Source organism: Pseudophryne corroboree, chromosome 6, assembly GCF_028390025.1.
Source record: "Pseudophryne corroboree isolate aPseCor3 chromosome 6, aPseCor3.hap2, whole genome shotgun sequence".
Lineage (NCBI taxonomy): Eukaryota > Metazoa > Chordata > Amphibia > Anura > Myobatrachidae > Pseudophryne > Pseudophryne corroboree.
The window spans coordinates 715,664,388-715,688,412 of NC_086449.1; the positions used below are offsets into that span (position 1 = coordinate 715,664,388).

Sequence of the window (24,025 nt, forward strand, 5' to 3'; positions counted from 1 at the left end):
CCAATCTAACTCTCTCTGCAAATATTATATCTGACCCCCCCCCCCCCCCCTCCCATGCACATGGTTTAGGCCAACTGCTAACAAATGTGCTGCTGCAGCCAGGTCTGAATTAACCCCTATACACGCACTCAGAATATTCAATGCACAGAAACAAATGGGCAAATAGTACTCAACAAACCAGCCTCACACAGGGTAGGTAGGGGCTAAATGTATAACTGTTGATCGCAGCAGCAAGTTTGTTGGCAATTGGGCAAAACCATGTGCACTGCAGGGGGGGCAGATATAACATTTGCAGAGAGAGTTAGATTTGGGTGGGTTATTTTATTTCTGTGCAGGGTAAATACTGGCTGCTTTATTTTTACACTGCAATTTAGATTTCAGTTTGAATACACCACACCCAAATCTAATCTCTCTGCACATGTTATATCTGCCCCCCTGCAGTGCACATGGTTTTGCCCATCTGCTAACAAAAATGCGGCTGCGATCAACTCAGAATTAGGCCCATAGGAAGTTCCTCTCCGGAGATGTGCCGAGGCAATGGCTGCCCAGCATCTCTCTGTAGGAGGGAAGAGAGGGGAAGTAAACCTGTGGTGGGCTGTCTGCTAAGAGGGTGCGTGCCCCGAGCAGGGGAGTGGCTAACAGAAAGAGCCTGTCTCCTCCATCTGATTTGGACACCAAGGCAAATGGCTGCCCTAGGGGTCCGTTGTAGCAGTGTCCTGTTCCATAAAGCTGCCCTGGTGGTCTAGTGGGGGGAGCAGAGATGACCGGAGCCCCCCACTGCAGCACTGCTAATGGTCTCTCTTACCGGCAGTGAAAGCTGCCTTACCTGACCTATCCATGCATCTGGCTGCGGCTTCTGGAATATCTGTGTGCTTGGCGCTCTGGACGAAGTCACTGACCCAGTCAAAAGTGTGGGGGTAACCGGCATTGGAGGTTGACAGAGCAGCCGTCCAACAGCACATCTTTCACTGCCCATACAAAAAATAAGAATTTACTTACCGATAATTCTATTTCTCGGAGTCCGTAGTGGATGCTGGGGTTCCTGAAAGGACCATGGGGAATAGCGGCTCCGCAGGAGACAGGGCACAAAAAAGTAAAGCTTTACTAGGTCAGGTGGTGTGCACTGGCTCCTCCCCCTATGACCCTCCTCCAGACTCCAGTTAGGTACTGTGCCCGGACGAGCATACACAATAAGGGAGGCATTTTGAATCCCGGGTAAGACTCATACCAGCCACACCAATCACACCGTACAACTTGTGATCTAAACCCAGTTAACAGTATGACAACAGAAAGGGCCTCTTAAAGATGGCTCCTTAACAATAACCCGAATTAGTTAACAATAACTATGTACAAGTATTGCAGATAATCCGCACTTGGGATGGGCGCCCAGCATCCACTACGGACTCCGAGAAATAGAATTATCGGTAAGTAAATTCTTATTTTCTCTATCGTCCTAAGTGGATGCTGGGGTTCCTGAAAGGACCATGGGGATTATACCAAAGCTCCCAAACGGGCGGGAGAGTGCGGATGACTCTGCAGCACCGAATGAGAGAACTCCAGGTCCTCCTTTGCCAGGGTATCAAATTTGTAAAATTTTACAAACGTGTTCTCCCCCGACCACGTAGCTGCTCGGCAGAGTTGTAATGCCGAGACCCCTCGGGCAGCCGCCCAAGATGAGCCCACCTTCCTTGTGGAGTGGGCTTTTACAGTTTTAGGCTGTGGCAGGCCTGCCACAGAATGTGCAAGTTGAATTGTGTTACAAATCCAACGAGCAATCGACTGCTTAGAAGCAGGTGCGCCCAACTTGTTGGGTGCATACAATATAAACAGCGAGTCAGATTTTCTGACTCCAGCCGTCCTTGCAATGTATATTTTTAAGGCTCTGACAACGTCCAACAACTTGGAGTCCTCCAAGTCGCTAGTGGCCGCAGGCACCACAATAGGTTGGTTCAGATGAAATGCTGATACCACTTTAGGGAGAAAATGCGGACGAGTCCGCAGTTCTGCCCTATCCGAATGGAAGATTAGATAAGGACTTTTATAAGATAAAGCCGCCAATTCAGATACTCTCCTGGCAGAGGCCAGGGCTAGTAACATAGTCACTTTCAATGTGAGATATTTCAAATCCACCTTTTTCAATGGTTCAAACCAATGGGATTTGAGGAAATCTAAAACTACATTTAGATCCCACGGTGCCACCGGAGGCACCACAGGAGGCTGTATATGCAGTACTCCCTTGACAAAAGTCTGGACCTCAGGGACAGAGGCCAATTCTTTTTGGAAGAATATTGACAGGGCCGAAATTTGAACCTTAATGGATCCCAATTTGAGACCCATAGATAATCCTGATTGCAGGAAATGTAGGAAACGACCCAGTTGGAATTCCTCCGTCGGAACCCTCCGATCCTCGCACCACGCTACATATTTTCGCCAAATGCGGTGATAATGTTTCACGGTGACTTCCTTCCGTGCCTTAATCAAGGTAGGAATGACTTCTTCTGGAATGCCTTTCCCTTTTAGGATCTGGCGTTCAACCGCCATGCCGTCAAACGCAGCCGCGGTAAGTCTTGAAAAAGACAGGGACCCTGCTGTAGCAGGTCCCTTCTCAGAGGTAGAGGCCACGGTTCGTCCGTGAGCATCTCTTGAAGTTCCGGATACCAAGTCCTTCTCGGCCAATCCGGAACCACTAGTATTGTTCTTACTCTTCTTTGCCGTATGATCTTCAATACCTTTGGTATGAGCGGCAGAGGAGGAAACACATACACTGACTGGTACACCCAAGGAGTTACCAGTGCGTCCACAGCTATTGCCTGTGGATCTCTTGACCTGGCGCAATATTTGTCCAGTTTCTTGTTGAGGCGAGACGCCATCATGTCTACAATTGGTCTTTCCCAACGGTCTATTAACATGTTGAAGACTTCTGGATGTAGACCCCACTCTCCCGGATGAAGATCGTGTCTGCTGAGGAAGTCTGCTTCCCAGTTGTCCACGCCCGGGATGAACACTGCTGACAGTGCTATCACGTGATTCTCCGCCCAGCGAAGAATCTTGGCAGCTTCTGCCATTGCACTCCTGCTTCTTGTGCCGCCCTGCCTGTTTACATGGGCGACCGCCGTGATGTTGTCCGACTGAATCAACACCGGCTTTCCTTGCAGGAGAAGTTCCGCCTGGCTTAGAGCATTGTAGATTGCTCTTAGTTCCAGAATGTTTATGTGAAGAGACTTTTCCAGACTCGTCCATACTCCCTGGAAGTTTCTTCCTTGTGTGACTGCTCCCCAGCCTCTCAGGCTGGCGTCCGTGGTCACCAGGATCCAATCCTGAATGCCGAATCTGCGGCCTTCTAATAGGTGAGCCTTCTGCAACCACCACAGAAGTGACACCCTTGTCTTTGGTGACAGGGTTATTCGCAGGTGCATCTGCAGATGCGACCCTGACCATTTGTCCAACAGATCCCTTTGGAATATTCTTGCATGGAATCTGCCGAATGGAATTGCTTCGTAAGAAGCCACCATTTTTCCCAGGACTCTTGTGCATTGATGTACTGACACTTTTCCTGGTTTTAGGAGGTTCCTGACCAGATCGGATAACTCCTTGGCTTTTTCCTCTGGAAGGAAAACCTTTTTCTGAACCGTGTCCAGAATCATTCCTAGGAACAGCAGACGAGTTGTCGGGATTAAATGGGATTTTGGAATATTCAGAATCCACCCGTGTTGTCTTAGCACCTCTTGAGATAGTGCTAAAGCTGTCTCCAGCTGTTCTCTGGACCTTGCCCTTATTAGGAGATCGTCCAAGTATGGGATAACTAATACGCCTTTTCTTCGAAGAAGAATCATCATCTCGGCCATTACCTTGGTAAAGACCCGAGGCGCCGTGGACAATCCGAACGGCAGCGTCTGAAACTGATAGTGACAGTTTTGAACAATGAACCTGAGGTACCCCTGGTGTGCGGGGTAAATCGGAACGTGTAGATACGCATCCTTGATGTCCAAGGATACCATAAAGTCCCCTTCTTCCAGGTTCGCTATCACTGCTCTGAGTGACTCCATCTTGAACTTGAACTTTTTTATGTAGAGGTTCAAGGACTTCAGATTTAGAATAGGCCTTACCGAGCCATCCGGCTTCGGTACCACAAATAGAGTGGAATAATACCCCTTTCCTTGTTGTAATAGGGGTACTTTGACTATCACCTGCTGAGCGTACAGCTTGTGAATGGCTTCCAACACCCTCTCCCTTTCGGAAGAGACGGTTGGTAAGGCAGACTTCAGGAAACGATGAGGAGGATCCGTCTCTAATTCCAACCTGTACCCCTGAGATATTATCTGCAGGATCCAGGGGTCTACCTGCGAGTGAGCCCACTGCGCGCTGTAATTTTTGAGACGGCCCCCCACTGTCCCCGAGTCCGCTTGAGAGGCCCCAGCGTCATGCTGAGGTTTTTGCAGGAGCCGGGGAGGGCTTCTGTTCCTGGGAAGGAGCTGCCTGTTGGTGTCTCTTCCCTCTTCCTCTGCCTCGTGGCAGGTACGACAAGCCCTTTGCTCTCTTATTTTTGTAGGAGCGAAAAGGCTGCGGTTGAAAGGTCGGTGCCTTTCTCTGTTGGGGAGTGACTTGAGGTAAAAAAGTGGATTTCCCGGCAGTAGCCGTGGCCACCAAGTCTGATAGACCAACTCCAAATAACTCCTCCCCTTTATACGGCAAAACCTCCATGTGACGTTTTGAATCCGCATCGCCTGTCCACTGTCGTGTCCATAAGGCTCTTCTGGCTGAAATGGACATAGCACTCACCCGAGATGCCAGTGTGCAAATATCCCTCTGTGCATCACGCATATAGATAAATGCATCCTTTATTTGTTCTAACGACAGTAAAACATTGTCCCTATCTAGGGTATCAATATTTTCAATCAGGGATTCTGACCAAACTACTCCAGCACTGCACATCCAGGCAGTTGCTATAGCTGGTCGTAGTATAACACCTGCATGTGTGTATATATTCTTTTGAATAACTTCCATCTTACTATCTGATGGATCCTTAAGTGCGGCCGTCTCAGGAGAGGGTAACGCCACTTGTTTGGATAAGCGTGTGAGCGCCTTGTCCACCTTAGGGGGTGTTTCCCAGCGCGCCCTAACCTCTGGCGGGAAAGGTTATAATGCCAATAACTTTTTTGAAATTATCAACTTTTTATCAGGAGCAACCCACGCTTCATCACACACGTCATTTAATTCTTCTGATTCAGGAAAAACTGTTTGTAGTTTTTTCACACCATACATAATACCCTGTTTTACGGTATCTGTAGTATCAGCTAAATGTAACGTCTCCTTCATTGCCAAAATCATATAACGTGTGGCCCTACTGGAAAATACGTTTGAATTTCTACCGTCGTCACTGGAATCAGTGCCCGTGTCTGGGTCTGTGTCGACCGACTGAGGCAAAGGGCGTTTTACAGCCCCTGACGGTGTTTGAGGCGCCTGGACAGGCATTAATTGATTGTCCGGCCGCCTCATGTCCTCAACTGACTGTTTAAGGGAAGATAAACCATCACGTAATTCCACAAATAAAGGCATCCATTCTGGTGTCGACCCCCTGGGGGGTGACATCTGCATATTTGGCAATTGCTCCGCCTCCACACCAATATCGTCCTCATACATGTCGACACCACGTACCGACACACACCGCAAACTCACAGGGAATGCTCTAATGAAGACAGGACCCACTAGTCCTTTTGGGGAGACAGAGGGAGAGTCTGCCAGCACACACCACAAAGCGCTATATATACAAGGGATATCCTTATATTAAGTGCTCCCTTATAGCTGCTTTAATATATATATATATAGCCATTAATGTGCCCCCCCTCTCTGTTTTACCCTGTTTCTGTAGTGCAGTGCAGGGGAGAGACCTGGGAGCCGTTCTGACCAGCGGAGCTGTGACAGAAAATGGTGCCGTGTGCTGAGGAGATAGGCCCCGCCCCTTTTTCGGCGGGTTCTTCTCCCGCTATTTTTCCAGTCAGGCAGGGGTTAAATATCTCCATATAGCCCCTATGGGCTATATGTGAGGTATTTTTAGCCTTGTATAAGGTTTATATTTGCCTCTCAGAGCGCCCCCCCCCAGCGCTCTGCACCCTCAGTGACTGCCCAGTGAAGTGTGCTGAGAGGAAAATGGCGCACAGCTGCAGTGCTGTGCGCTACCTTATGAAGACTGAGGAGTCTTCAGCCGCCGGTTTCCGGACCTCTTCACGCTTCAGCATCTGCAAGGGGGTCGGCGGCGCGGCTCCGGGACCGGACTCCACGGCTGGGCCTGTGTTCGATCCCTCTGGAGCTAATGGTGTCCAGTAGCCAAGCAGCAAATCCACTCTGCATGCAGGTGAGTTTACTACTTTCCCCCTAAGTCCCACGTTGCAGTGATCCTGTTGCCAGCAGGACTCACTGTAAAGAAAAAAACCTAAACTAAACTTTCTCTAAGCAGCTCTTTAGGAGAGCCACCTAGATTGCACCCTTCTCGTTCGGGCACAAAATCTAACTGGAGTCTGGAGGAGGGTCATAGGGGGAGGAGCCAGTGCACACCACCTGACCTAGTAAAGCTTTACTTTTTTGTGCCCTGTCTCCTGCGGAGCCGCTATTCCCCATGGTCCTTTCAGGAACCCCAGCATCCACTTAGGACGATAGAGAAATATATATAAATAAATAACCAGAACAGTGCCCGCTCATCGCAGGCACCAAACTAAAACTAGCTGCCTGTGGCTGAAGGCAGGGTATACAGGAAAGGGAGCATGGGCTGCTGGGAAAAAAAAAAAAGATCTCAACTATTTGGTGCTTAGACTGCAGCTCTCCAGGCTATACCCATCTTATCCTTGTGTCCCCTATGGAACAAAGAAAAAAATAAATTCTCCACCAGTTTCTGAGTGCCACAGATGTAACAGGTGGCATTACGTCTCAACCACAGCAGGATGACAGAAGCAAAGCTCCTTATACTCCAATGCCAGCTTAACCCCTGCTACTGCCTAGTAATGTTAGCGTCATAGCTGCGATCTCATCAGCCAAAATCCCTTCCTTTGCCGTGTACATCACTTAAATTTCCCACAAACCCAAAATTATATTAAAACCAAAAAATCTAGACTGCAGGAGTTACCATAGTCCTGCAGACTCAGTCACCCTTAGACTTCCCGGCCTCCCAGCCTTCTCTCCTTTAGAGGCACAATATAAAAACATCATGCCGGGAAGTTAGGTGTTCTATCTCCTTCTATTTGTCAGGACCTTATTGTTTTAAATGTAGTTTCTCTTGCATTTCAGGGAAGCTAGGTCACATGTTTATTTATAGGAGGGTAGATTGGCTTCCTTCAATCTATCGAGACAAAAGATCTTTTAATTCGACTAAACTCTATCCACAGTCAATCTCATGGATTTGAAGACTAGCAGACTAGGGGCCCAATTCACAGATGTGCACAAAGCCGATTGTTTGCGTGCAAGTACGATTGTGGGTGCACTGCACAAGACCTGCTCTGCACATTGCAGAACACGTCCTGCCACATAACATGCTGTGCCCCCAAGCTGTTTGCGGGCAGGACAGGGACAGTTTTACAAAACAGGGGAGTGTTGCTACATTTTGTAGGCATGACCAGAGTCTGCATCTTCGGACGCACACTTCGTGGCCCGGTAGAGAAGATCCGTCACCTAATCACAGTAAGATCAGATTAACTAAGATGGGCGATGACTGCAGCAATTGGATATGCGATGCCAGTAGGAGGCGTCTTATTTCTTCATACGTCTCTTGCAGCATAAGCATACTAGTTGTATGGTATTATATAACCGCTTCCCTGCCGCTGTGCAATACCGTACATCTATGAATCAGGTCCTAGGGTGATTGCACTGGGCCCATATGTTGGTGAGCACAGTCTCCTTGAAGACACTGAGGGGTAGATGTATTATGAGGTTATATGGGGGAGGAGTGGTATCAGTGCACATTATGTATGCTGTTGCCGCCTCTCCCCCATGTAAGAAAGCAGTTATTACCGGCACAGCTATGCACCCCTATCATTATCAGCAATGCTATCTACAAGACAGCATGCCGATATGCCAGGCAATGTATGAATGGTCAGTAGCACTGACCATTCTACAACTGCAGCTATCTATTTCAGCAGCTGCAGTTGTGGTTGCCTGGCACGCAGCACTGTCCCTGGCTGTTGGCTCCGAGAGCCAGGAACTGTGCACACAAAAAACTACTTTTCGTTTTTCTTCCACAAAATAAGCACGGGTACCGCTGGGGGGTTTCTGACTGGCGCATGGTGCGCAGAATGGTCAGTGGCAGAAGAAACAGCTGAGAGCGGGAGAGTGAACTTCGGCACACAGGTACTATAACACTCTCCCTCTAGGGCAGACTTGTTATTAATACATGCTGCCGATAACCGTACCTACTTCACCGTGATATTTTGGTGAAACAGGACCACACATATAAGAAATGATAATAACATAATGATAAATCTAGCCCTGAGTTCCTTCCCCATATTATGGTTTTGGTTATCCCCATCAGTTTTTTATGTATCTTATAGAAAACAGCTCTCTGGAATGTCCTCTTTTGTAATGCTATTTGGGTAATTTTCTATTATCACCTAATTATTACATGTCAGTGAACCTGATGGGGCAGCAGGATGAGGCGTTTCTCTATTACCCAGCTTTTGTATTGGTGCAACCTCTGTGCCCCACAATTTGAAGAAAGGGATTTAATAGTAACCCTTAATACATGGCATATCTATAATAGCCGGGTGCAGGATGCAGGGGGGCCCACACAGCATACTTTCACAATACTTCCCTTTCCGCTGGTGCTGCAGATAACACCGGGGACATGTTTCCGGAAATCTTTACATGCACACTACAGAGACTGCGGCTACTGAGGAAATTCACCAGCAAGAGAGGGACGGGGGGTGGGGCACACACGCAGGCCACACACGGGCAGCCCCCTCTATTGATCCGCCCCTGCTCTAATAGTAAGTTGTATGGCTCCTCTTGCAGAGTTCGTAATAATACAGAGCAAATATTTCAAAAGCTACCACCAGATCATCACCAGGATCTATCCCATCATTGTATATGTCAGGGACACAACAGCAGCATTTAGGATATCAAATTGTGGCCAGGAAGCTGTTTCCAACCCAGCTCCATATATTTACCATACTCCAAGTTTAACAACTCAACCCTTCCCTTTATCTGTTTTGGACAACTGAAAGATATTACAAAAAATAAGAATTTACTTACCGATAATTCTATTTCTCATAGTTCGTAGTGGATGCTGGGGACTCCGTAAGGACCATGGGGAATAGCGGCTCCGCAGGAGACTGGGCACATCTAAAGAAAGCTTTAGGACTATCTGGTGTGCACTGGCTCCTCCCCCTATGACCCTCCTCCAAGCCTCAGTTAGGATACTGTGCCCGGACGAGCGTACACAATAAGGAAGGATTTTGAATCCCGGGTAAGACTCATACCAGCCACACCAATCACACCGTATAACCTGTGATCTGAACCCAGTTAACAGCATGATAACAGAGGAGCCTCTGAAAGATGGCTCACAACAATAATAACCCGATTTTTGTAACAATAACTATGTACAAGTATTGCAGACAATCCGCACTTGGGATGGGCGCCCAGCATCCACTACGGACTATGAGAAATAGAATTATCGGTAAGTAAATTCTTATTTTCTCTAACGTCCTAAGTGGATGCTGGGGACTCCGTAAGGACCATGGGGATTATACCAAAGCTCCCAAACGGGCGGGAGAGTGCGGATGACTCTGCAGCACCAAATGAGAGAACTCCAGGTCCTCCTCAGCCAGGATATCAATTTTGTAGAATTTTACAAACGTATTTGCTCCTGACCAAGTAGCTGCTCGGCAAAGTTGTAAAGCCGAGACCCCTCGGGCAGCCGCCCAAGATGAGCCCACCTTCCTTGTGGAGTGGGCATTTACAGATTTTTGGCTGTGGCAGGCCTGCCACAGAATGTGCAAGCTGAATTGTACTACAAATCCAACGAGCAATAGTCTGCTTAGAAGCAGGAGCACCCAGCTTGTTGGGTGCATACAGGATAAACAGCGAGTCAGATTTCCTGACTCCAGCCGTCCTGGAAACATATATTTTCAGGGCACTGACAACGTCTAGCAACTTGGAGGCCTCCAAGTCCCTAGTAGCCGCAGGCACCACAAATAGGTTGGTTCAGGTGAAACGCTGAAACCACCTTGGGGAGAAACTGAGGACGAGTCCTCAATTCCGCCCTGTCCGAATGGAAAATCAGATAAGGGCTTTTTCAGGATAAAGCCGCCAATTCTGACACGCACCTGGCCCAGGCCAGGGCCAACAGCATGACCACTTTTCATGTGAAATATTTTAACTCCACAGATTTAAGTGGTTCAAACCAATGTGACTTTTGGAACCCAAAACTACATTGAGATCCCAAAGTGCCACTGGAGGCACAAAAGGAGGCTGTATATGCAGTACCCCTTTTACAAACGTCTGAACTTCAGGGACTGAAGCTAGTTCTTTTTGGAAGAAAATTGACAGGGCCGAAATTTGAACCTTAATGGACCCCAATTTCAGGCCCATAGACACTCCTGTTTGCAGGAAATGTAGGAATCGACCCAGTTGAATTTCCTCCGTCGGGCCTTACTGGCCTCGCACCACGCAACATATTTTCGCCAATTGCGGTGATAATGTTTTTGCGGTTACATCCTTCCTGGCTTTGATCAGGATAGGGATGACTTCATCCGGAATGCCTTTTTTCCTTCAGGATCCGGCGTTCAACCGCCATGCCGTCAAACGCAGCCGCGGTAAGTCTTGGAACAGACAGGGTCCTTGCTGGAGCAGGTCCCTTCTTAGAGGTAGAGGCCACGGATCCTCCGTGAGCATCTCTTGAAGTTCCGGTTACCAAGTCCTTCTTGGCCAATCCGGAACCACGAATATAGTGCTTACTCCTCTCCATCTTATCAATCTCAGTACCTTGGGTATGAGAGGCAGAGGAGGGAACACATACCAGAGCGTCTACAGCTTATTGCCTGAGGGTCCCTGGACCTGGCGCAATACCTGTCGAGTTTTTAATCATGTGGAAGACTTCTGGGTGAAGTCCCCACTCTCCCGGGTGGAGGTCGTGCTGAGGAAGTCTGCTTCCCAGTTGTCCACTCCCGGAATGAATACTGCTGACAGTGCTATCACATGATTTTCCGCCCAGCGAAGAATCCTTGCAGCTTCTGCCATTGCCCTCCTGCTTCTTGTGCCACCCTGTCTGTTTACGTGGGTGACTGCCGTGATGTTGTCCGACTGGATCAACACCGGCTGACCTTGAAGCAGAGGTCTTGCTAAGCTTAGAGCATTGTAAATGTCCCTTAGCTTCAGGATATTTATGTGAAGTGATGTCTCCAGGCTTGACCATAAGCCCTGGATATTCCTTCCCTGTGTGACTGCTCCCCAGCCTCGCAGGCTGGCATCCGTGGTCACCAGGACCCAGTCCTGAATGCCTAATCTGCGGCCCTCTAGAAGATGAGCACTCTGCAACCACCATAGGAGGGACACCCTTGTCCTTGGTGACAGGGTTATCCGCTGATGCATCTGAAGATGCGACCCGGACCATTTGTCCAGCAGGTCCCACTGGAAAGTTCTTGCGTGGAATCTGCCGAATGGGATTGCTTCGTAGGAAGCCACCATTTTACCCAGAACCCTTGTGCATTGATGCACTGAGACTTGGCTCGGTTTTAGGAGGTTCCTGACTAGCTCGGATAACTCCCTGGCTTTCTCCTCCGGGAGAAACACCTTTTTCTGGACTGTGTCCAGGATCATCCCTAGGAACAGAAGACACGTCGTCGGAACCAGGTGCGATTTTGGAATATTGAGAATCCAATCGTGCTGCCGCTACACTACCTGAGATAGTGCTACACCGACCTCCAACTGTTCCCTGGATCTTACCCTTATCAGGGAATTGTCCAAGTAAGGGATAACTAAAATTCACTTCCTTCGAAGGAATATCATCATTTCGGCCATTACCTTGGTAAAGACCCGGGATGCCGTGGACCATCCATACGGCAGTGTCTGAACTGATAGTGACAGTTCTGTACCATAAACCTGAGGTACCCTTGGTGAGAAGGGTAAATTTTGACATGAAGGTAAGCATCCTTGATGTCCCGAGACATCATGTAGTCCCCTTCTTCCAGGTTCGCAATCACTGCTCTGAGTGACTCAATCTTGAATTTGAACCTCTGTATGTAAGTGTTCAAAGATTTTAGATTTAGAATCGGTCTCACCGAGCCGTCCGGCTTCGGTACCACAACAGTGTGGAATAATACCCCGTTCCCTGTTGCAGGAGGGGTATCTTGATTATCACCTGCTGGGAATACAGCTTGTGAATGGCTTCCAAAACTGTCTCCCTGTCAGAAGGAGACATCGGTAAAGCCGACTTTAGGAAACGGCGAGGGGGAGACGTCTCGAATTCTAATTTGTACCCCTGAGATATCACCTGAAGGATCCAGGGGTCTACTTGCGAGTGAGCCCACTGCGCGCTGAAATTCATTGAGACGGGCCCCCCACCGTGCCTGATTCTGCTTGTAAAGCCCCAGCGTATACTGAGGGCTTGGCAGAGGCGGGAGAGGGTTTCTGTTCCTGGGAACTGGCTGATTTCTGCAGCCTTTTTCCTCTCCCTCTGTCACGGGGCAGAAATGAGGAACCTTTTACCCGCTTGTCCACGAAAAGACTGCGCCTGATAATACGGCGTCTTCTCATGTTGAGAGGCGACCTGGGGTACAAACGTGGAATTCCCAGCTGTTGCCGTGGCCACCAGGTCTGAAAGACCGACCCCAAATAACTCCTCCCCTTAATAAAGCAATACTTCCAAATGCCGTTTGGAATACGCATCACCTGACCACTGACGTGTCCATAACCCTCTACTGGTAGAAATGGACAACGCGCTTAGACTTGATGCCAGTCGGCAATTATTCCGCTGTGCATCACGCATATATAGAAATGCATCTTTTAAATGCTCTATAGGCAAAAATATACTGTCCCTATCTAGGGTATCAATATTTTCAGTCAGGGAATCAGACCACGCCAACCCAGCACTGCACATCCAGGCTGAGGCGATTGCTGGTCGCAGTATAACACCAGTATGTGTGTGAATACCTTTTAGGATACCCTCCTGCCTTCTATCAGCAGGATCCTTAAGGGCGGCCATCTCAGGCGAAGGTAGAGCCCTTACAAGCATGTGAGCGCTTTATCCACCCTAGGGGGTGTTTCCCAACGCACCCTAACTTCTGGCGGGAAAGGATATAATGCCAATAACATTTTAGAAATTATCAGTTGTTATCGGGGGAAACCCACGCATCATCACACACCTCATTTAATTTCTCAGATTCAGGAAAACTACAGGTAGTTTTTCCTCACCGAACATAATACCCCTTTTTTGGTGGTACTCGTATTATCAGAAATGTGTAAAACATTTTTCATTGCCTCAATCATGTAACGTGTGGCCCTACTGGAAGTCACATTCGTCTCTTCACCGTCGACACTGGAGTCAGTATCCGTGTCGGCGTCTATATCTGCCATCTGAGGTAACGGGCGCTTTAGAGCCCCTGACGGCCTATGAGACGTCTGGACAGGCACAAGCTGCATAGCCGGCTGTCTCATGTCAACCACTGTCTTTTATACAGAGCTGACACTGTCACGTAATTCCTTCCAACAGTTCATCCACTCAGGTGTCGACCCCCTAGGGGGTGACATCACTATTACAGGCAATCTGCTCCGTCTCCACATCATTTTTCTCCTCATACATGTCGACACAAAAGTACCGACATACAGCACACACACAGGGAATGCTCTGATAGAGGACAGGACCCCACTAGCCCTTTGGGGAGACAGAGGGAGAGTTTGCCAGCACACACCAGAGCGCTATATATATATACAGGGATAACCTTATATAAGTGTTTTTCCCCTTATAGCTGCTGTATAGTTAATACTGCGCCTAATTTGTGCCCCCCTCTCTTTTTTAACCCTTTCTGTAGTGTAGTGACTGCAGGGGAGAGTCAGGGAGCTTCCCTCCAACGGAGCTGTGAGGGAAAATGGCGCCAGTGTGCTGAGGAGATAGGCTCCGCCCCCTTATCGGCGGCCTTATCTCCCGTTTTTCTATGTATTCTGGCAGGGGTTAAATGCATCCATATAGCCCAGGAGCTATATGTGATGCATTTTTTGCCATCCAAGGCGTTTTTATTGCGTCTCAGGGCGCCCCCCCCCCCCCCCCAGCGCCCTGCACCCTCAGTGACCGAAGTGTGAAGTGTGCTGAGAGCAATGGCGCACAGCTGCAGTGCTGTGCGCTACCTTGTTGAAGACAGGACGTCTTCTGCCGCCGATTTTCCGGACCTCTTCTGCCTTCTGGCTCTGTAAGGGGGCCGGCGGCGCGGCTCTGGGACCCATCCAAGCTGGGCCTGTGATCGTCCCTCTGGAGCTAATGTCCAGTAGCCTAAGAAGCCCAATCCACTCTGCACGCAGGTGAGTTCGCTTCTTCTCCCCTTAGTCCCTCGATGCAGTGAGCCTGTTGCCAGCAGGTCTCACTGAAAATAAAAAACCTAAACTAAAACTTTCACTAAGAAGCTCAGGAGAGCCCCTAGTGTGCACCCTTCTCGTTCGGGCACAGAGATCTAACTGAGGCTTGGAGGAGGGTCATAGGGGGAGGAGCCAGTGCACACCAGATAGTCCTAAAGCTTTCTTTAGATGTGCCCAGTCTCCTGCGGAGCCGCTATTCCCCATGGTCCTTACGGAGTCCCCAGCATCCACTTAGGACGTTAGAGAAACTACTATTATTCCTCATCTCTATTTTCAAAGTCCGATTGGTATGGAAGAAGCACACTGTCTCTCTCTCTCACATGTTATATATGTAACACTTGGATGTCACATGTTTACATATAATGAGGGCATTTAAGTACCTGGTACCCCCTCCAGCTTTTGGGTTAGGTCTTCCTCTCGGGGCTGCGGGCACCATACCAGGCAGTGGATCTCATCATCATGTCCACGCAAACGATGTGTGACCTCTCCTCTGCGGCTGATGTCTATCAGGACAACCATGCCGTCCTTGTACCTGGGAACAGATGAAACAAATCACTGACAGATATCCCTAGTTTCTCCCATCACATGCAGCAGTTACTCTGGAACAAAGACTGGCTGTTTACAATAATTCATTTACCATGAATAACTTTAACCTAGAAAAGAAACAACTATGCTATGGAGCGGCAATACACAGTACAGGTCATCAAAGCAAAAAAGAGGATTTTGGTACTTACCGATAAATCCATTTCTCTGAATCCTCTAGGGGACACTGGAGCGTTCTTATACAGTAGGGGTGTGAAGCTTGCAACCGGAGGTGTGGCACAATCTAAAATTAGCATTGTCTGCACAGCCGGTTCCTCCCCCTTCACATCCCTCCTCCCTCAGTTTGGAAAATTTGACTGAGAGAATAGGACATGATACTAGAGCACCTGGCGAGGAACCGAACCGTACAACATAGCAAACAGCATCTAAGAAACTCTTAACCAAAAAACCAACGCTGTTTGTACGAACTGTTTAAACAAGAACTTTTAATACAGCAGGCCGACAGCAACGAGGCGGGCGTCCAGTGTCCCCTAGAGGATTCAGAGAAATGGATTTATCGGTAAGTACCAAAATCCTCTTTTCTCTTTCATCCACTAGGGGACACTGGAGTCCTATACAGTAGGGGACGTCCCAAAGTTATCCCCCAGGAAGGGAGCGCTGTCGGCGACCTGCAAAACCAAACGTCCGAACTTAGAGACTTCGGACGCAAAGGTATCAAACTTGTAAAATTTCGCGAACGTGTGGGCTGAGGACCACGTCGCCGCTCTGCAAAGTTTAGTGGAAATACCTCTAGCAGCCGCCCTGGAGGCACCCACCGATCGGGTGGTATGAGCACCCGTCTGTACCAGAACCTGTTTACCACAGGAAATATAAGCTTGCCGAATGGCAAGTCTAATCCATCGAGACAGAGACTGCTTAGAAGCCGGCCAAACCTTCTTTGGCCCATCATAAAGGACAAACAAATGGTCCGACTTCCTGAAGGATGACGTAACGTGTATGTACACCCGCAAAGCTCGGACAACAACCAAGGACACGTCCCCATCTGTGAGACAATGGAAAGATGGGACCACAATTTGCTGGTTTACATGAAACCCTGAAACAACCTTAGGAAGGAAATCCGCTCTTGTACGGAGTTCCGCCCGATCCTCATGAAAAATAATTAAATAAAAAGGACTCTTACACGATAAGGCTCCTAACTCAGAAACCCGCGCAGCCGAAGCCAAGGCCAGCAACAACGTTACCTTCCAAGAGAGATATTTCAGGTCTGTTCTCGCTAACGGCTCAAACAGTGGCGATTTAAAAAAAAAAACCTAACACCAAATTTAGATCCCATGGTGCAGTGGAGGACGAAAAGGGGGCTTTACCCTCAGAACCCCCTGTAAAAAGGTTTGAACCTCTGGCAAGAATGCCAACCGCTGTTGAAAAAGGATGGAAAGAGTCGACACTTGAACCTTCAGAGATCCCAGCCGCAGACCTAACTCTAGGCCGGTCAGAAGGAAAAATAAAAGTCTGGATAAGTGGAAGTTCGTCGAATTCCACCCACGTTCTTGACACCAGTCCAAGTACCTCTTTCAAATCCTGTAGTAGTGTATGGCTGTGACCGGTTTCCTAGCGGCAATCATCGTAGGAATGGCCATTCTTGGTGTCCCTCTGTTTCTTAAGATCCGGTTTTCAATAGCCACGCCGTTAAACGCAGCCCGTCCAGGCCTGGGTGTTGGAACGGTCCCTGAGATAGCAGGTCCTCTCTCCGAGGTAACCGTCAAGGATCTTCCGCTAGTAACCCTCGCAGGTCTGAGTACCAACTCCTGCGGGGCCAAGCTGGTGCGATTAGAATCGCCCACACTCGTTCTCGTTCAACCCCCTTTCCGGAATCCTGGGTATGAGTTGGAAAAGTAGAAAAATGTAAACCTTCCTGTAACACCAAGGAAGTGTTAATGTGTCCACTCCTTCTGCTGCTGGATCTCTTATCCTGGACACACATCTGGGCTACTGATGTTATTGTCGAGACGTTATTAGGTCGACTTGAGGTGGACCCCATCTCCTCACCACCATGTCGAAAATCCATGGATGGAGGCACCACTCTCCCAGATGCATGTCCTGGTGATTGAGATAATCTGCTTCCCAGTTCTCCACACCTGGAACGAACACTGCCGAGAGGATGATGTTTCGCCTTTCTGCCCACAAGATCTTTGTGGCTTCCTTTAACGCCATTCCGCTCCTTGTTCCTCTTTGACGGTTTATGTATGCCGTCGTCGTGACATTGTCCGACTGCATTCTTATGTGTTGACCCATGACTTGGTCTTTGGTTAAGAAAAGCGCATTGTAAACTGCTCTTAGTTCGCAAATGTTTATGGGTAGGCTGCTCTCCAGTAGCGTCCATCTGCTCTGAAACTGATGCTCCTTTGAGACGGTACCCCAACCTCTGAGACTGGCATCTGTTGTCAGGATCCTCCAATCCCAAATGCCGAATCCCTTGCCTGTTGCGAGATTCTTGTGCAACGAACACCAAAGTAAGAAGGTGCGTATGCGTGGTGGAAGTCGGATTCTCTGATGTAAAAACCAGTGTGACCCTGCTCACTGAGCAATGAGGTTCATCTGTAATCGTCGGGAATGAAGTCTGCCGTACTGGAGAGCTTCGAAAGACGCCACCATCTTCCCGAGAAATTCCACACAGAGGTGTAGAAAAACCGTTTGTGAGCTCAGTACCTGAGCCACTAATCTCTGTAGGTTCTGCACCTTGTTCTCTGGTAGGAATACTCTCAATTGTACCGTGTCCAAGAGGAGACAGAGGAACTGAATCCGTTGAGTTGGCATGAGGTTGGATCTTTGGCAATTCACAATCTACCCATGTTGAATGAGAAATGGATGAGATGTCTGAACATCCCTGATCAACTGTTCTCGAGAGGATGCCTTGATTAGCATGTCGTCTAGATAAGGTCTAATCGTGACCCTCAACAGTCCCGATTCTGCAACCATGACTGCCATGATCTTCGGTAAAGATTCTTGGGGCCGATGAGAGACCGAACGGAATTGGCCCTGAATTGGGAGTGATCCGTCAGCAGTGCGAACCATAAGTAAGTCTGGTGAGGGGCATGCAGATATGCATGTTCTAAGCCTGCAATGATCGACTGGATTGATTCCAGCTAGAATTTGTAGACCCTTATAAACCGGTTTAAAACTTTTAAAGTGAGTATCGGCCTGACCGTCCCGACTAGCTTTGGCACGACAAAAAGACTGGATTAGAAAGACGTGCCTCTCTGAGAGGCGGGAACCGGAAGAATGACCTCTGACCGTAGCAATATTTCAGTTGCTGACAGTAACGCCTTTGCTTTCTGAGGGCACCGAGGCAATCCCCTTGTAAAAAAACTGACTCTGAGTCACTGTGGAAAATCTAGTTTGTACCCTAGAGAGATTAGGTCGTTTATCCAAAGTTCTGGTGAGGTGTAGGCCCAGATGTCCCGAAAACCTCCCAGACTTTCGTGAGCCGGGAGACCGTCCTGCCACGGTCTTGTCAGCAGTTTTATCCCGCTTTCTGGCTGCTGCCTGTGAGTGGCCTCTACCTCTGCCCCCACGTACTTGTGTACCGAAACTTCTTCCTCAGGCTCGCAAGGACTGCGATCTATAGGAAGTACACGCTGGTCCCAAATAACCTCTCCTAACTTGTGGAGTGGCCCTTGTATAAGGAGTAGGCAGAAAAGTGAACATCCCTGCTGTAGCTTGCGAAGTCCAATTGTCCAACTCTGGACCGAAAAGCATCTCGCTCTCCAAGGGAAAGGATTCTACCGCCCCTTGGTGTCAGAGTCTCCATGCCATTCTCTGTCCGTCTAGCCGATATGGCTGATACAGAGATGCGCGATGCTATCCTGCGAATATCTTGAATATGCTCCGCCGGTTGGGTAATTTCTTCCAAGCCATTTTCCCCCTCAATAGCCTGTACTATACGTCCAGACCATGCTCCCATGGTCTTGTTAACCCAAGCGCAGACAACCGTAGGTCTCCGTGCTGCACCTGCTACAAAAATTTACTTTAAAGCTGTGTCAACCTCTTAAAGTCGTTACATTAGGTAATGGTAAGATTGTCCTTTTCGGCAACCTTCCTAGGAAAACAACCACTACCGGTGGAGTCTCCCACGTATCCATTACACCCTTAGGTAGAGGATAAGTTACTGGAAACCCTGTTGGGAAAATTTAAAGAGTTTGTCAGGTTGCTTCCAAGCCTCCTCCATTTGAGATTGGAGGGATTTAGGAATGGGAAACACTGCTGAACGCGGTTTTTGGGATTCGAACCATTCGAATCTTCTGGCTCCTTTACTTATTCTACCTTACAATGTAGGATCTCCGTCACCGTTTCGATTAAAGAATCTAGACCTGAGATTGCCGAGTCCTCTTCTGGAAAATCGGCGTCTAGGTTAAATTCAATTAACTCACCTTCCTTTGTATCAATGAGAAGACCCTCTTCCTCCTCTGCTTACGGTACAAGAGGAAGAGGCCTTTTAACCGCCTTGCACACCTTTGTTACTGCTTGTGCGGGAGGCGGTAACCTGATGAGAAATTTTTTCATCGTTTTTGAGAATCCCACAGCCCTAATTGTTGCGTGCGGGATTCCGCCATCTCATTGGAGATTCTATCTGCAGGGTTATCCTTCCCTGACCTAGACGGAGCACTGCTCCCAGGTGGAGCGTCCTTGTCGAAGCAGGAATCGCACACCCTGGAGCTGCCATTCGCGTGCTCTTTTCGTTACATGCAAACATAATGGGTTTTGGAGGTCTAGGGTGGTGTATTAGACATGTTGACTAAAACCCCTTACCAGACTGTGTCGCAGCGCTTTCACCCTTTACACTAGGCAGAGAAAGACTGTGATAGATGACGGAAACAAAAGATTTATTTCTTTTGTCTTTACACCAGCCGACTCGTAACCGCCACACACCCAATTGTAAGTCAGCTACGGTGTTAGAGTTGGCTTCACTTGCTTTTTAGTATTTTCTGTAGGCTCTTTGTAATAGAGTACCTCTGAAAATAAATCATAATCATATTATATTTCAGGAGATCCGCATTATGACATCTCACCAGCAGAGGGCGTTGTCTTGCTATTAATCTATAACGGGAGAGGTTCACTCCATGCTCCTCAGTTTTTCTGGCACCTGCATATCAATTTTAAGATGGCCGCCAATTAAAAATTTCGGACACTTCATTTATGAGGGGGAACTACCTCTGGTGAACCCCCTTGTCTACACTCTTGTTTAACTTAATGCTGAAAGGAGCCTTACTTGCCGTCGTGGCCGCCCTGTCTGTGCGCTATAGAGCCCCGTCCCGCGGCTGAGGGAATCACCTCAGCCGCTTCTCACTGCAGCGTCTCTCTCTCGCTCCCCGCCTCCGGCGGCTGAGGGTATCTGCTCAGGCGCGCGGTATACGATCTCCCGCTGGCCGGCGCGCGCCGGGACTGCTCTCATCGGGTCCCGTAGTGGCGCCTCTCTCTGACTGCCTCTGGACTGACAGGGAAGGCTGCGCCGCTGAAGGGATCCCGGCCCGCCTCACACTGTGACCGCTGCCTGGACGCCGCTGTGGGGAGCTAATCATTCTTTTTTTTAAAGATTTGAATCTCACATTACAGGGGATCAGTCCTCTACACTATGAGGATCCCACTTGCTAGCAAAGTCTAATAAAGCCCCATAGGGAAATTAAATAAAGAAATAATAAAGAAAAAAAAAATCTAATGCTACTTCAACTCCTGTGGGGCCATTTTAAAACAACCAGTACTCACGGTTGGTGCCTTTATAGAGATGCAGACCCCTTCAGCTGGAGTCATTGTCTCCACTCCTGGACTTTGTCCCCCTTTTATTAGGGGAACGCAGCCTTTTCGCCTGGTAAAGCCTGCACCCCCTTTCATTTAGGTGGGATCGGGCATTTACCATCTTTTTGTTTAAAAACTGCACCCTCCTTTTAGTTAGGAGGGATTGGGCAAGTATAAAAGAGAATAAATAAATAAAAATAACTAAATCAATCTTCATGGAGCAGGAGCTCCCTTCTGTTGCTTGTACCTCCTAGTAGAGATGAGCGGGTTCGGTTTCTTTGAATCCGAACCCGCACGAACTTCACTTTTTTTTTCACGGGTCCGAGCGACTCGGATCTTCCCGCCTTGCTCGGTTAACCCGAGCGCGCCCGAACGTCATCATGACGCTGTCGGATTCTCGCGAGACTCGGATTCTATATAAGGAGCCGCGCGTCGCCGCCATTTTCACACGTGCATTGAGATTGATAGGGAGAGGACGTGGCTGGCGTCCTCTCCATTAGAATAGATTAGAAGAGAGAGAGAGAGAGAGAGATTGTGCAGACAGAGTTTACCACAGTGACCAGTGCAGTTGTTGTTAAGTTAACTTTTATTTAATATATCCGTTCTCTGCTATATCCGTTCTCTGCCTGAAAAAAACGATACACAGCAGTCACACAGTGTGACTCAGTCTGTGTGCACTCAGCTCAGCCCAGTGTGCTGCACATCAATGTATAAAAGCTTATAATAATTGTGGGGGAGACTGGGGAGCACTGCAGGTTGTTATAGCAGGAGCCAGGAGTACATAATATTATATTAATTTAAAATTAAACAGTGCACACTTTTGCTGCAGGAGTGCCACTGCCAGTGTGACTAGTGGTGACCAGTGCCTGACCACCAGTATAGTAGTATATTGTTGTATACTATCTCTTTATCAACCAGTCTATATTAGCAGCAGACACAGTACAGTGCGGTAGTTCACGGCTGTGGCTACCTCTGTGTCGGCAGTCGGCACTCGGCAGGAAGTCCGTCCATCCATAATTGTATAATTATATACCACCTAACCGTGGTATTTTTTTTTCTTTCTTTATACCGTCGTCATAGTCATACTAGTTGTTACGAGTATACTACTATCTCTTTATCAACCAGTGTACAGTGCGGTAGTTCACGGCTGTGGCTACCTCTGTGTCGGCAGTCAGTCCGTCCATCCATAATTGTATTATTATAATATATACCACCTAACCGTGGTTTTTTTTTCATTCTTTATACCGTCATAGTGTCATACTAGTTGTTACGAGTATACTACTATCTCTTTATCAACCAGTGTACAGTGCGGTAGTTCACGGCTGTGGCTACCTCTGTGTCGGCAGGCAGTCCGTCCATCCATAATTGTATTATAATATATACCACCTAACCGTGGTTTTTTTTTCATTCTTTATACCGTCATAGTGTCATACTAGTTGTTACGAGTATACTACTATCTCTTTATCAACCAGTGTACAGTGCGGTAGTTCACGGCTGTGGCTACCTCTGTGTCGGCAGTCGGCAGGCAGTCCGTCCATCCATAATTGTATTATAATATATACCACCTAACCGTGGTTTTTTTTTCATTCTTTATACCGTCATAGTCAGTCATACTAGTTGTTACGAGTATACTACTATCTCTTTATCAACCAGTGTACAGTGCGGTAGTTCACGGCTGTGGCTACCTCTGTGTCGGCACTCGGCAGGCAGTCCGTCCATCCATAATTGTATTATAATATATACCACCTAACCGTGGTTTTTTTTTCATTCTTTATACCGTCATAGTGTCATACTAGTTGTTACGAGTATACTACTATCTCTTTATCAACCAGTGTACAGTGCGTTAGTTCACGGCTGTGGCTACCTCTGTGTCGGCAGTCGGCAGGCAGTCCGTCCATCCATAATTGTATTATAATATATACCACCTAACCGTGGTTTTTTTTTCATTCTTTATACCGTCATAGTGTCATCCTAATTGTTACGAGTATACTACTATCTCTTTATCAACCAGTGTACAGTGCGGTAGTTCACGGCTGTGGCTACCTCTGTGTCGGCACACGGCAGGCAGTCCGTCCGACCAGAATTGTATTATTTATTATTATATACCTACCACCTAACCGTGGTTTTTTTTTCATTCTTTATACCGTCATAGTGTCATCCTAATTGTTACGAGTATACTACTATCTCTTTATCAACCAGTGTACAGTGCGGTAGTTCACGGCTGTGGCTACCTCTGTGTCGGCACACGGCAGGCAGTCCGTCCGACCAGAATTGTATTATTTATTATTATATACCTACCACCTAACCGTGGTTTTTTTTTCATTCTTTATACCGTCATAGTGTCATCCTAATTGTTACGAGTATACTACTATCTCTTTATCAACCAGTGTACAGTGCGGTAGTTCACGGCTGTGGCTACCTCTGTGTCGGCACTCGGCAGGCAGTCCGTCCATCCATAATTGTATTACAATATATACCACCTAACCGTGGTTTTTTTATACCACCTAACCGTGGCAGTCCGTCCATAATTGTATACTAGTATCCAATCCATCCATCTCCATTGTTTACCTGAGGTGCCTTTTAGTTCTGCCTATAAAATATGGAGAACAAAAAAGTTGAGGTTCCAAAATTAGGGAAAGATCAAGATCCACTTCCACCTCGTGCTGAAGCTGCTGCCACTAGTCATGGCCGAGACGATGAAATGCCAGCAACGTCGTCTGCCAAGGCCGATGCCCAATGTCATAGTACAGAGCATGTCAAATCCAAAACACCAAATATCAGAAAAAAAAGGACTCCAAAACCTAAAATAAAATTGTCGGAGGAGAAGCGTAAACTTGCCAATATGCCATTTACCACACGGAGTGGCAAGGAACGGCTGAGGCCCTGGCCTATGTTCATGGCTAGTGGTTCAGCTTCACATGAGGATGGAAGCACTCAGCCTCTCGCTAGAAAACTGAAAAGACTCAAGCTGGCAAAAGCACCGCAAAGAACTGTGCGTTCTTTGAAATCCCAAATCCACAAGGAGAGTCCAATTGTGTCGGTTGCGATGCCTGACCTTCCCAACACTGGACGTGAAGAGCATGCGCCTTCCACTATTTGCATGCCCCCTGCAAGTGCTGGAAGGAGCACCCGCAGTCCAGTTCCT

General features: G+C 48.1%; 1 protein-coding gene across 5 annotated transcripts in view; it reads right to left on the reverse strand.

Annotated features, from left to right (window-relative positions):
• GEMIN5 (gem nuclear organelle associated protein 5) overlaps positions 1 to 24,025 on the reverse strand; it is a 305,616-nt gene that overhangs the window by 217,999 nt on the left and 63,592 nt on the right. For 4 of the 5 annotated variants that reach the window (XM_063928370.1, XM_063928371.1, XM_063928368.1 and 1 more), the window contains exon 5: positions 14,928 to 15,079. In XM_063928370.1, coding sequence (XP_063784440.1) covers positions 14,928 to 15,079 — 152 coding nt within the window. Of the gene's footprint in view, positions 1 to 14,927; positions 15,080 to 20,356; positions 20,559 to 24,025 lie in introns of those variants that run through there. The other variant, XM_063928372.1, reaches the window with a different exon arrangement.